The sequence below is a fragment of the Octodon degus genome, unplaced genomic scaffold (genome assembly GCF_000260255.1).
Source record: "Octodon degus isolate 3935 unplaced genomic scaffold, OctDeg1.0 scaffold00230, whole genome shotgun sequence".
NCBI classification, from domain to species: domain Eukaryota; kingdom Metazoa; phylum Chordata; class Mammalia; order Rodentia; family Octodontidae; genus Octodon; species Octodon degus.
Window position 1 is genome coordinate 718,041 of NW_004524806.1, and position 12,011 is coordinate 730,051.

Consider the following 12,011-nt stretch of genomic DNA (forward strand, 5'->3'; position numbering starts at 1 on the left):
CCAATTTTTTTTAAGTTCTGTTGTTGAATATTATAGGTATGTAAACTCAGCAAAATTGGTAATTTCTTTTGATGTGCAAAAACTTCTCAATAAGAGCAGGTTCCAGTCATTAATTCTTTCAAGTATTACCTGTGTGATTTGATTTTTGTTCAAGAACTTTTGCCTACCCCTGTGTCTTCAAGAGTTCCTCCTACTTTCTCCTCCAGGAAATTTACTGTTTGTTTTAATGTTTAGAACTTTAATCTATTTTGACTTTAGCTTAGAGCATGGTGGTAGACCTGGATCAAGTTTTAGTTTTCGATATATAGAGAACTAGTTTTTCCAGCACCATTTGCTAAAGAGGCTATCTTTCTTCCAATGAGCATGGTTGGCCCATTTGTCAAAGATAAGGTGGCTAGTCTATTCAATTGATCCTCAGGTCTATTTTGTTGCCAGCACTATGCTGATTTCTTCACAGTAACCTTGTAGTATAATTTCAAGTCAGGAATTGTAATGCCTCCTGCCTTGTTTTTATTGCCCAGAATTGCCTTTGTTATTATAGGTCTTTTCTGGTTCCAAATAAATTTTAGGAACAATTGCTATAGGTCAGTGAGGTATCTTGGTGGTAGTTTGATAGGGCTTGCATTAAATCAGTATAGGAGTTATGGGAGTATGGTCATCTTCACAATGTTGGTTCTTCCTATCCAGGAGCAGGGGTTAACTTTCCACTTTCTGAAATCCTCTACAAAATCTTTTTTCAGAGTACTGTAATTTTCTGTGAAAAGATCTTTGACTTATTTAGTTAAATGAATTCCAAGATATTTCATTTTCTGCAGTGCTATTTGTAAGAGGTATTGTTTCTCTAATTTTCCTCTCAGTGTGTTTGCAATCTGTGTAGAGGAATGCTATTGACATTTGGGTATTGACTTTGTATACTGCTATGCTACTTAACATATGCATTTATTCTATTAGCGTCTTGGTGGAGTGTTTTGGATCTTCCAAGTAAAGTATCATGTTATCTGCAAATAATAATAATTTAACTTCTTCTTTACCTATTTTTATTCCTTTTATTTCTTCCTCTTGTCTAATGGCTCTAGCTAATGACGCCAAAACTATATTGAATAGGAGTGGTGATAGAGGACAATCCTGTTTTGTTCCATATCTAAGAGTAAAAGATTTCAGTTTTCCCCATTTAGAATAATGTTAGCTGCAGGGTTGTCATAGACAGCTTTTATCAGATTGAAGTAGAGGCCTTCTATTCCAATTTTCTGTAGGACTTTCAACATGAATGAGTGTAGGACTTTCTCCAAAACCTTTTCTGCATCAATTGAGATGATGATGTAGTTTTTAGTTTTCACTCTATTGACATAGTGTATTACATTTATAGATTTTGGAATATTAAACCATCCTGTATCACTGGAATGAATCCTACCTGATCATGGTGCATGATCTTCTTGATGACTTCTTGTTTCTATTGGCAAGGATTTTATTAAGGGTTTTTGCATTAATATTCATGAGGGAGATTGGCCAGTAGTTCTCTTTTTAGTTGTGTCTTTCTGTGGTTTTGGTATCAGTATAAAACTTACCTCTAGGAATTATTTTGGGAGAATTGCTTCCTTTTCAATTTCATTGAGGAGTTTGACAAACATAGGGATTATATCTTCCATAAATTTCTTATAGAATTCAACTGCGAATTCATCAGCAGCTGGACTTTTTTTTGTCAGTAGGGTTTTTATTATATTTCATATTTCATTGGCTGTCATTGGGTTATTGAGAGTGGTTATATCTTCTTGATTCAGTTTTGATGATTTCTACTTTTCTGGAATCTGTCCATTTCCTCTGTGTCTTTTATTCTGTGAGTAAAAAATTCTCAGAGTACCTACTGATAACATTCTGAATTTCCAACCGGTTGTGGTGATTATACCCTTTTCATTCCTTATTGCTTATAGTTGAATTTTTTCTTTCCTCTTTTTGATAAGGTTAGCTAGGGGCTTATCAATTTCATTTAAGCTTTCAAAGAACCAGATTTTTAATTCGTTAATTCCTTGAACTGTTTTCTTCATCTCAATTGAATTACATTCTACTCTAATCTTTATTATTTCTTCCAGTCTTTGGGCTCTAGGTTGGTTTGCTCTTCCTTTTCTAGATGTCGGAGAAGCAGCATTAGTGTATTTATTTGTTCCTATTCTGTTTTCCTAGTGTGTGAGTTCACAGCTATAAATTTCCCTCTGATAACTGCTTTCATCGCATCCCATAATTTCCGGTAAGTTGAGGTTGAATTTTCATTAAATTGTAGATATTGTTGAATTTCTTAATTTCATCTGTAACCCACTGATTGCTGAGTAAGGTGATGTTTAATTTCCATGTATTTAGGGGGGTTTTCTCATTTCTTTTGTCATTTATTTTGTTTCATTGCACTGTGGTCAGATAATATGCATGGGATAATTTCTGCTTTCTTGCATATACTTAAGCATGAACTCAGGGCTAGTATGTGGTCTATTTCAAAAAATGACACATGTGCAGCTGAAAAAAATGTGTATTCAGCTGTGCTTCGTTGGAACACTCTGTATATGTCCACTAAGTCCATTTCTTCCAACATCTGGTTCAGTTTTTTACTTCTTTGCTAATTTTTCATCTGGATGACCTGTCTTCTTGCGATAAGGGGGTGTTAAGGTCTCCTGTTAAGAATGTGGTCTTGAATATTAGATTTTTCATGTCCATTAAGATTTGTCTTAAATAGGTGGGTGCTCCTATTTTTGATGTATACATATTTATGAGTTTTACTGCTCCCTCTTGAATTTTTCCCCTAACCAGTATATAGTGGTCTTCATTATTTTGTTTCATCATTCTTGGTTTGAAGTTGAGACTGTCTGAGAACAAGATTGCTACACCTGCTTTTTTCTGAGGTTCTGGGGCATGTAGTACTGTTTTCCATCCTTTGACTTTCAGCCTATGAATTTCTTTATGAGTTAAGTGTGTTTCTTGTATACAGTATATTGTTGGATTTTGTTTCCTAATCCAATGTGCCAAGTCTATTTCTCTTAATTGGTGAATTGAGTCCATTTACATTGATGGTTATAGTTGAGATGCATTGACTTATGATTGACATGTTATTTACCTGTTGTTGTTTATTCCTTTTTGTCCTGTGTTTAATTGTTTGCCATATTTATGTGTTCCTTCTGTTCTAGTTTGTGGAGTTCTGATCATTTTGTTCCCTCTCTAAAACATTTTTCAGTAGTCTGTGTAGGGTTGGCTTTGTCATCGTGAAATTCTTTAGTTGTTCTTTGTCATGGAAGTATTTCACTTCTCCATCAAACTTGAAAGAGAATTTTGCACGGTGTAGTAGCCTGGGATGGAATTTTTTTCATAGATCACTTGAAGTATTCTACTCCATGCTTTTCTTGCCTTCATGTTTTGTGAAGAGTAGTCGGCCACAATTCTGATGGGTTTTCCTTTGAATGTGATCTGCTTCTTCTCTCTAGTGGCTTGCCATATATTATTCTTGTGCTGGATTTCTGGGATCTTCACTATTATATGTCTTGGTGTGTTCTTAATTGGGTTGAAGTTATTTGGAGTTCTATATGCTTTGGTTACCTAAATGTCAGGTTGTTTCCTCATATTTTGGAAGTTTTCTGCTATTACTTCTGCCCATATTCTTTTTATATCATTTGTATTGACTCCTTCTTTCTCTTTTGATGCCTATTAGTGTCACATTGTTCATCTTTGCATCATCTTGCAGGTGATAAATTATTTTTTCCTGCATCCTAGCTGTTTTTAAGAGATCTTTTCTTACCTTTTCATGAGCTGCACCAGCGTCTTCAAGATCTGAAATTCTGTCTTCATTTTCACTCAGTTTTCAAGCTTGTGATTGAGATTTTAAGTTCCTCTATATCTCTTTGACTCTGCTTCATGCGATCTATTTCTTTCCTGTATTGCTCATTCATGGAATCCATCATTTTTCTAATCTCCTCTATTTTTTATCAATATCTTCTTTAGAAGCAGCTTTTAATTCTTTTACCGCAGAGGGGTTTTTTTGAGTCTGGTTTCCTCCATATGTTTCTGCATTTGAGTCTTTACTTCAGATGCTATTAATTGAGAGATTGCCTTTTTTATTTCAAGATTATTTCTGCTGAGTTCCTCTATACCTTTCTGCAGTTGTTTCTTTATTTCAGACGCTAATGATTCAGAGATTTTAGCTGTGTGAGTCCCATTTTCTTCTGTTCTAGTGCTTTCTGCACTTGTTATGGGTGGGCTTGGGGTGTGAGATTTCAATTTGCTCCTTCTCTTTGTCATTTCATATGACACTCTCCTCTGACCTTTGTTGTAGAGATTTGGTACAGTTATAACCTTAGCACCTACTGAAATTTGGGTGCACATCTACAAAGTTTGAATTTATCCAGTTGTATCTGGCTTGTATCTGGTCGATGTGCTCAGCTCCTTCCTGTTGCAGCCCTTGAGAGTGAACCTCTTTTGTCCCTCTGGCATGATGTTCTGCTCCTGGATTAACTGGGTGGTTCTGTCCCCTATTCTCTTTATAGGGACTGCAGCTGAAAAGTTTCACCCCAGGCATGTATGCCAGGCCTGAGCTTTGTCTGAAGGGGACAAGGGGTAGCAGGGCAGAGGGGAAGCTCTCCCACACACTCACCGGTCCTGCGCTTGGCCTGGATCTGCTGTTCTCGAGAGTGCACCAGATGTTCTCACTCACTGGGTGGTCTTGGGGGGTCCTCAGGAGTGGAGGAGTCCTGAGGATACAGCAGAGGGTCTCACTCATGTGGCATGCATGGGTTTGGACCAGAGAGGTCCCATGGGCAAAGGTAGCCCTCACAATACTTTGAATTGAACAGGATGTAAGAAAACTTTTTATAAGATTCAGTGCCCTGAAATGATAAATTCCACAAGCCAAACTTCCTTAACTTTACTTTCTTTCCCTGGTTTCCTATAGGCTTTGGTCCTGGTGGTGGTCCTAGGATGGGTGTTTGTCCCTATCTACATCAAGGCAGGGGTGAGTATCCACAGATGCTCAAGGGGGCCTTCCAGGTGCATCATACCTATCCCTTTATTCACTAATTTTTCTTTCAATAATAAAAAGGGATTCTCAGTTTTTCCTTGTCTATTGCTAAGAATATACAAATGACAAAAATCAAAGTCTTGCCAATAAGAGCACCCATTGTGAGATATGACTGCAGTCAGAAGAGAAATCTGTACATGTCCTAAAAATGAACACTGTGAAAGGGAGTCTGCCTTGTGAGGGAACCTGTATGTTAACCACTAGTGTGCTTATAGGAAAGCTTTTGCAGAGTGACCTTACTTCATCCTTAGGGGTTTAGGTCATCTCTGCAGGTAGAAATGTCTCTATCAGTATAAGAGAAACCCTATACAAGTTGAAAATCATGGATAAAATTGGAATATTTGGATATCAGATATGTTCACAATTAAAGTAGATAGGTTTATGGGAGAAAATAGTGGGAGATGAAAGTGGATCTGTAGGTACAGTTGAGGTTCAATTGTGAGTGGCTTATGCATCCTATATTATAGATGTGTCTTGTATGATCCCACGGGCAATATAGTTTTTCCAGCACTCAAAGTTAATCAACAGATTCATGTTATAAGAAGTTCCATTCAGTTGAGGAAAAAAATGACTTGAGCAGGTGGGACATGGAAGGCAACAATGAAGGATTTTTAAAAATAATTGATAAGTCTGTAGGAAGGAGAAAGAACAGAATAGAAGCTGCTCTGGGACAAAGATGACAGACTTGACAGTGGGTAGAAGGTGAAGGGAGAAGGGAAGGAAGCACTATGCACAACTCTAACCTTTGAAGCTAAAATTACTGGGTATATGAGCTGTTCACTAGTGGACCATAATATTCCAAAGTGAAGTCAGATAATATCTAAAAAGAAAAGGAAAAGATTCATTTCATAAATTGGTGTATGCATTGGTCACTTTATGACTTTTAATTAATTTCCTGTTGCTGTACAAAATGTGTCAAGCAATGTTCTTTACACAGAAAGCAGTATTGGACTAGAGAAATAGCTTGGCAGTCTAAGCACCTGCCAGGCAAGTGCAAGAACCCGGGTTCAATCCCTGGCACCACATGCTATGGCAGCCCCACACTGAGCCAGCCACCCAAACCAGGCATGGTAGTGCACACCTGTAATCCCAGCACTGGAGAAGATGAGACAGGAGGATCACTGTGAGTCAGAGCTTCATAGAAAGCCCCAGTTCCAAATAAATAAATAAATATTTTTTTAGAATTTTTTAAAATTTAAAAAAAGAAAACAGTATTTCTTGTCCATTGTTTGTGAGATTAAGCAGCATAGAGCCAGAATCTCCTGGGCTCTCAATAGTGATAGTTAAGAATCAGCAAAGGTAATAATTGTATGTAGAGGTTACTAAGCATGTAGGATGCCTTAACTTTATAGCAACTTACTGTTCAAAGAATTAATTCTGTCCTTTAAAAACTATATTGATCCTTTCATGAGGATGGGGTGATCAGGTTACAACTACATTCCAGTAAACCCCATTTCTAATGGAACTCTCAAACTCAGAACCACTAGAAACTGAATTTCCAATACATGAAATTTTGGGGCAAAAACATATTCATGTCATAGCTTCTGTCCATGACCCCCAAATTTCATAATTATTTTACAATATGAACTACATTCACTCCATGGCAGTACTTCCAAACTGTTAACTTATTGTGGCATTAGCCAAAAATTCAAGGTCAAAACCACATCAGAATGTCAAAGCATGCTCCTAAAAGCTATGAACCTATGAAACAAAAAAGTTGTATACTTCCAAAATAAAGTGACAGCATAGGTATATAATAAATATTCCATTCTTAAATGAATAAATAATTTTACAAGTATGACAGGCCTCCAACAATACTGAAACACAACAGATTAGATACTAGATTTTAAAACTTCAAGTCAGGTTTGGGAAGTTCTTCCCAATAGCTTTGTCTAGCTTAGTCCATCAGGTAGCGCTTGGCTTTGGATTCAGTATCTACAGCTTTTCAAAGTTGATATTTCATACTGCCTATTGCTTTACATTTGTAACATCTTGGATGGGTTACCATTCCCACAACTCCACAAGGCCTGTCCTCAGTGTCAACACCTTGACATATTCATCTCATTAGCAGTTTTCTGCCTGGCCTCTCAGGCTTTCCTTTGAAATCTAGCTGGAAATCATCATGATTCCATATGCTTTTCCTTCCTCCAGACTTCAAAATTAGCACCACATGGATACAACTAATACCCCCACACAGTGTCTGAGGAGTGGTGTCTGAACCCTGCTTCATCCCACTTGAAGCATACCCATTCTGGTACAGCATTTCCCTGAGCTGTGTACATCACAGTCCTGAGGTGAGCCTGGGTAGCAAACTCATGAAGAGGACCCCTCTTCTATTCCCTGAGAACAACCTCTGCCTTCCTAATATTCTAGGCCCATGATGTGAGGAAGAGCTTTGAACATTTCTCAGATGCTATCAACACTAGTTTCCTATTTCCTGATGTCCAGCACCATTTTACTCATAATAATATCAACAAACAGTTGCTGGAGGACCAATTTACATTTCTTTTCCTGGTTCTTGCAAAGGCCAGGTTTCAATTCTTCCTAATTTCTTCTCTGATTCTCTTTTAGATATAATTCTTCATTTGCATCATGCCATTGATACAACACCATACAAGATCATATATTCAATCTCATGCTTCAGTAATGGAAACCATAGATAGAGATTTCATGTAATTCTCTTCCTTTCAAAAAGATAATCATATGACTATACATTAAAAAGTACATTTACAAATAGATTGTCAATTTATTTCTTATTCAAGTTCATGGATAATTATTTGCAGGTAATATTACTTTTAATGACTCAAATCTAAAAGATAAAAGTAGTAATTTCTCAAATGTCTAACAGGCATTTGATGTTATCATAGATACTTCATATCAACTTTCATATTAAACCTCAAACTTATACTTGATAAAAATAGAAAAATACTGCCATTGTTCAAAGATCAGAATATCTAGTAAATATTTGAGCTGATAATAAATTCAAAGATGGTTTTCCAAAGGTGAATTACTGTTGTAATCTATCTCTGCAGGTGGTGACCATGCCAGAATATCTCAAGAAGAGATTTGGTGGGAAACGATTACAGATCTCCCTCTCCATCCTTACCCTCCTCATTAATGTGGCCATTGGAATTTCTGTGAGTTCAATGACTCCTGGCATCTTGCCTCCAAGAAAGTGGAACCAAAGTTCTCAGATCAGAGAACAGAGTAGATAGGCTTTTAATGGTCTTTTTAAAAGGTCAGATGGAAAGCCATCTGGATACCTTGACTTCCTTAGAGTCTCTTTAGAAAACATTAGTGAGAAAAGGTGGACATACCACTTAAAATATAACTTTGTAGGTGAGAATGAACTCTTGCCCGTGATATGAATAATGGTTCATCTAAGAAATAATCATTTTATTCCATGCTAAACTCTATACTATTCTAGAGTCACAGCAGTGAAGTTCTCAGATCTTTTTATTTCTTAGGTTGAAAATCTTATTCACTGATTCTCCATCACCAAAAATAAACATATTTAGAATCAATTTTAGGTAAAAATGTCTGTCAATGTCTAAATAAGTTTGTGTTCGCTAAAAAGAGTAGCATTCTTTTATAAAACCACAGAGAAAATTTTAAAATCCAGGAATTGACCTCAATAGAAATTGTTATCTAATCTACAGTCCTATTAAGATATTGAAAGTTGTTCTGATATGCGCCTTTACATAAATAGAAAATTCTTTGCCATTGCAAGTAATTCTTTATTAGGGAAAATATTTTCTGATCATTATGATATAACTCATGCTCTTCAGTTCTACATTTAAATGATTTAAGAGAAAAGTTTTTTTAATTTTTTATAAAAATATAAAATAGTTGAATAGATTTTTTACTTTCTTCCTAAGGATTCCATTTTCCACGGTGTTATTGTAAAAGATATCATTTCTATAATTTCCCTCCCAGTGTGTTTATTATCTGTGTAGAGGAATGCTATTGACTTTTGGGTATTGGCTTTGTATCCTGCTGTGCTACTGAATTTGTGTAGGAGTTTTTTGTATCTTCCAAGTAAATCATGTCATCTGCAAATAATGATAGTTTGACTTCTTCTTTACCTATTCTTATTCCTTTTATTTCTCTCTCTTGTCTAATGGCTCTAGCTAATGATTCCAGAACTATAATGAATAGGAGTAGTGATAGAGGGCATCCTTGTCTTCTACCTGATCTGAAAGTAAAAGATTTCAGGTTTTCCCCATTTAGAATTACGATAGCCATTGGGTTGTCATAGACGGCTTTTATCAGACCATTTTGTATCTGTATATACAAAATAGTTAGGATAGATATACAGCTACTTTCCTATAATTCAATGAGAAGATAGATTTGTACTAATAGTGTTTGGACAGGACATCCTGTCTGCATCTTGTTCTATGGATAACCAATAAGAAGATAACAATGTATGATATATTAATTATTGAAACTATCCTATTAATCAGTTTTGTAACTCATTGCTATTTGTTTCTCAATAAAATAAACATAAATTAAATAAATAAATAAATCTATTGAGAAACAAACCTAAAGTCATGAAATGTATATCTTTGTCTTCTTGACTGTTCCCTCTTTAGGCAAACATATTTTCTGGTGCCATATTCATCCAGCTATCTTGGGCCTCAACCTTTACCTGGCAATCTTCATCCTCTTGATAGTCACTGCTATTTACACCATCACTGGTGAGTCATTGTGTTTTACTTTGTGATGTTACTGTTTCTTTACCTGATAGCAACAACTTATAATTTGTATCCTTGGTCTTAACTGTCAGGTTAGGTAAGAATACCATTTTTCCCATTATGGCAACCAGACAAAGGACTATAATAAACCAAAGAGTTCTCAATAATTGATATAAGCAGCTGCACTGAGTAAAATGATGTATTGGCTGGGGTACGGAAACTAAGCTTTAGCTTAGCTGTGTATTTGTTACATAAATTGTCATTTTAAAATTTTTATATCATATACATAGCAAATGTGTGTAACAGGGAAACTCAAAATGAAAAAAATGAAGATGAGTCTCAAATTGATACAATATTCCAGGATGTGAAAATAAGATATGATTGCCACAGTTCAAAAAGGGCAAGAACCACAGGATGACTGTGGGGTTAAGCTGTGTGGCAGTAGTCTAAGTAGACTCCCATGAACCAGGGAGAGTGGGGAATGTCTCAAAAATTCCATTTACAAAAACTAAACTGTACAATCTTAGCTATAAGAAATAAAAAAAAAAACAAACTAGAAAGATTGGAAAGTTCTGAAGTTATTTTTCATATAAACATGTTTCAGGTTATATAAAAAATAGAATCTTACTCTCGTGTTTTCCAAATCACTCTTCTTTCCTTCAGACCTTCTTTCAGTTACTTTTCTCTCATTGCCAGGACAAAATACCTGACATGTGAAATGAAGGAAGGAAAGGTTTATTTAACTCACAGTTACTGGAGGTTTCAGTCCATCCTCAGCTGGCTCCAAGACAGAGTTGCACAAAACAAAGAGGAAACATTCATGGCAGCAACAAAGAGCAGAGAGCAAATGGAAGGAGTAGCAGCTACAATGGCTGCAGAGAGCAAGTCGCCCCCCTTAAGTTGCATTCAGGCTATCTGTTCCAAGCTGGATGTAGTACAGACCCATAATCTCAGCAGCACTGACACCCATAACCAGTGTGTCATGACAAACTTTAGAAGACCACCTATGCCTCCTTTGAGGGGACAACTAGCACAAACCATAAGAGGTCTTCCTACAAAAAAATGCAAGTTCAACTGAAAATCGAGTGAATGTAGAATAGAAAATGCCTTTTTGTACATTATCAAAACCACAAATAAATAACTATTTCAAGTATTCAGCTAATATTTATGTTCTACAACTAGAGTAAAAACAGATTTTCTAGAATTTTTAGAGAGCATATAAACAGTGATTAATGGGGGAGATTAAGAGAAATTTTCACGATACCAAATTTTGTCTTTTCTCTATCTAATATTCAGAAGCTAACACAAAGATGGAACAGCACTGTGGTACTTAGACATTCTGAATAAGAACAATACAAGCAAAGTAGAAATACATTATACACATAAGTGCTAAGTCAATAATAATGTCAATACAATGGTATCTCAGCCAGAATATAGTGTATAATTATTTTGTTAATGGCATAGTGCTTTAATCCATACAATTCAAAAAAAAACAGATAAGAGATATATGTGCTCATAGGAACCACCTGTGTTTTTCATTCTTGTCAAAAAAAATTTATTTGTTCAGATACAAAAGAATAGTTTTATAACATAGTGTGTTGGGCATATGCTTATACATAAAATCTCGCATATTCTTTGCTCCATTTGGCTTTCTAGCATTTCCAAGTTCACAGCAAAGTTCTCAGTACAAAACCTTCCTTCTCTGCATTACAACGTATGTCACACTTATTTAACTTTATAGACTCCATTCAAATTTCAGGATCTTGCACAAACAGTAAGCCACAAAATATGACCACTCCTATTTAATAAAGTTCTGGAAACATAAGTCAAAGAAATTAGGCGAGAAAAACAAATAATATGTATAAAAATAGGTAAGGAAGAGATTAAATTATTGTTATTTGTGGATGATACTATGCCTTGCAAAAAGAACACAAAAACTCTACCAAAATACTCATAGATTTAATAACCAAATTCAGTTGTTTCTGGATACAAAGGAAACACTCAAAAAACAATAGCATTCCTGTACACAAGCAACAAACTGACACAGAGATAAATGAAAGAAACCACACCTTTCATAATAACATCTAAAAAATTAAATACTTAGGAATCAATTTAACAAAGTGAATGATCTATATAATGAAAAGCACAGTACTCTTTTTTTGTGGTACTGGGGATTGAACTCAGGACCTTGCATTTGCAAGGCAAGCACTTGTTCTACTGAGCTATCTCCCCAACCCCAGCACAGTACTCTTTAAGAGAGAGAGAGACGG

The 12,011-nt window shown here is 35.7% G+C and overlaps 1 protein-coding gene across 1 annotated transcript in view; it reads left to right on the plus strand.

Annotated features, from left to right (window-relative positions):
- The window catches only part of LOC101568386 (solute carrier family 5 member 4-like), a 99,353-nt gene that overhangs the window by 14,569 nt on the left and 72,773 nt on the right, over nt 1–12,011 (plus strand). The window contains 4 exon segments of the mRNA XM_012512561.2: nt 4,922–4,981; nt 8,080–8,184; nt 9,640–9,673; nt 9,676–9,744. Of these exon segments, the coding sequence (XP_012368015.1) occupies nt 4,922–4,981; nt 8,080–8,184; nt 9,640–9,673; nt 9,676–9,744 (268 nt within the window).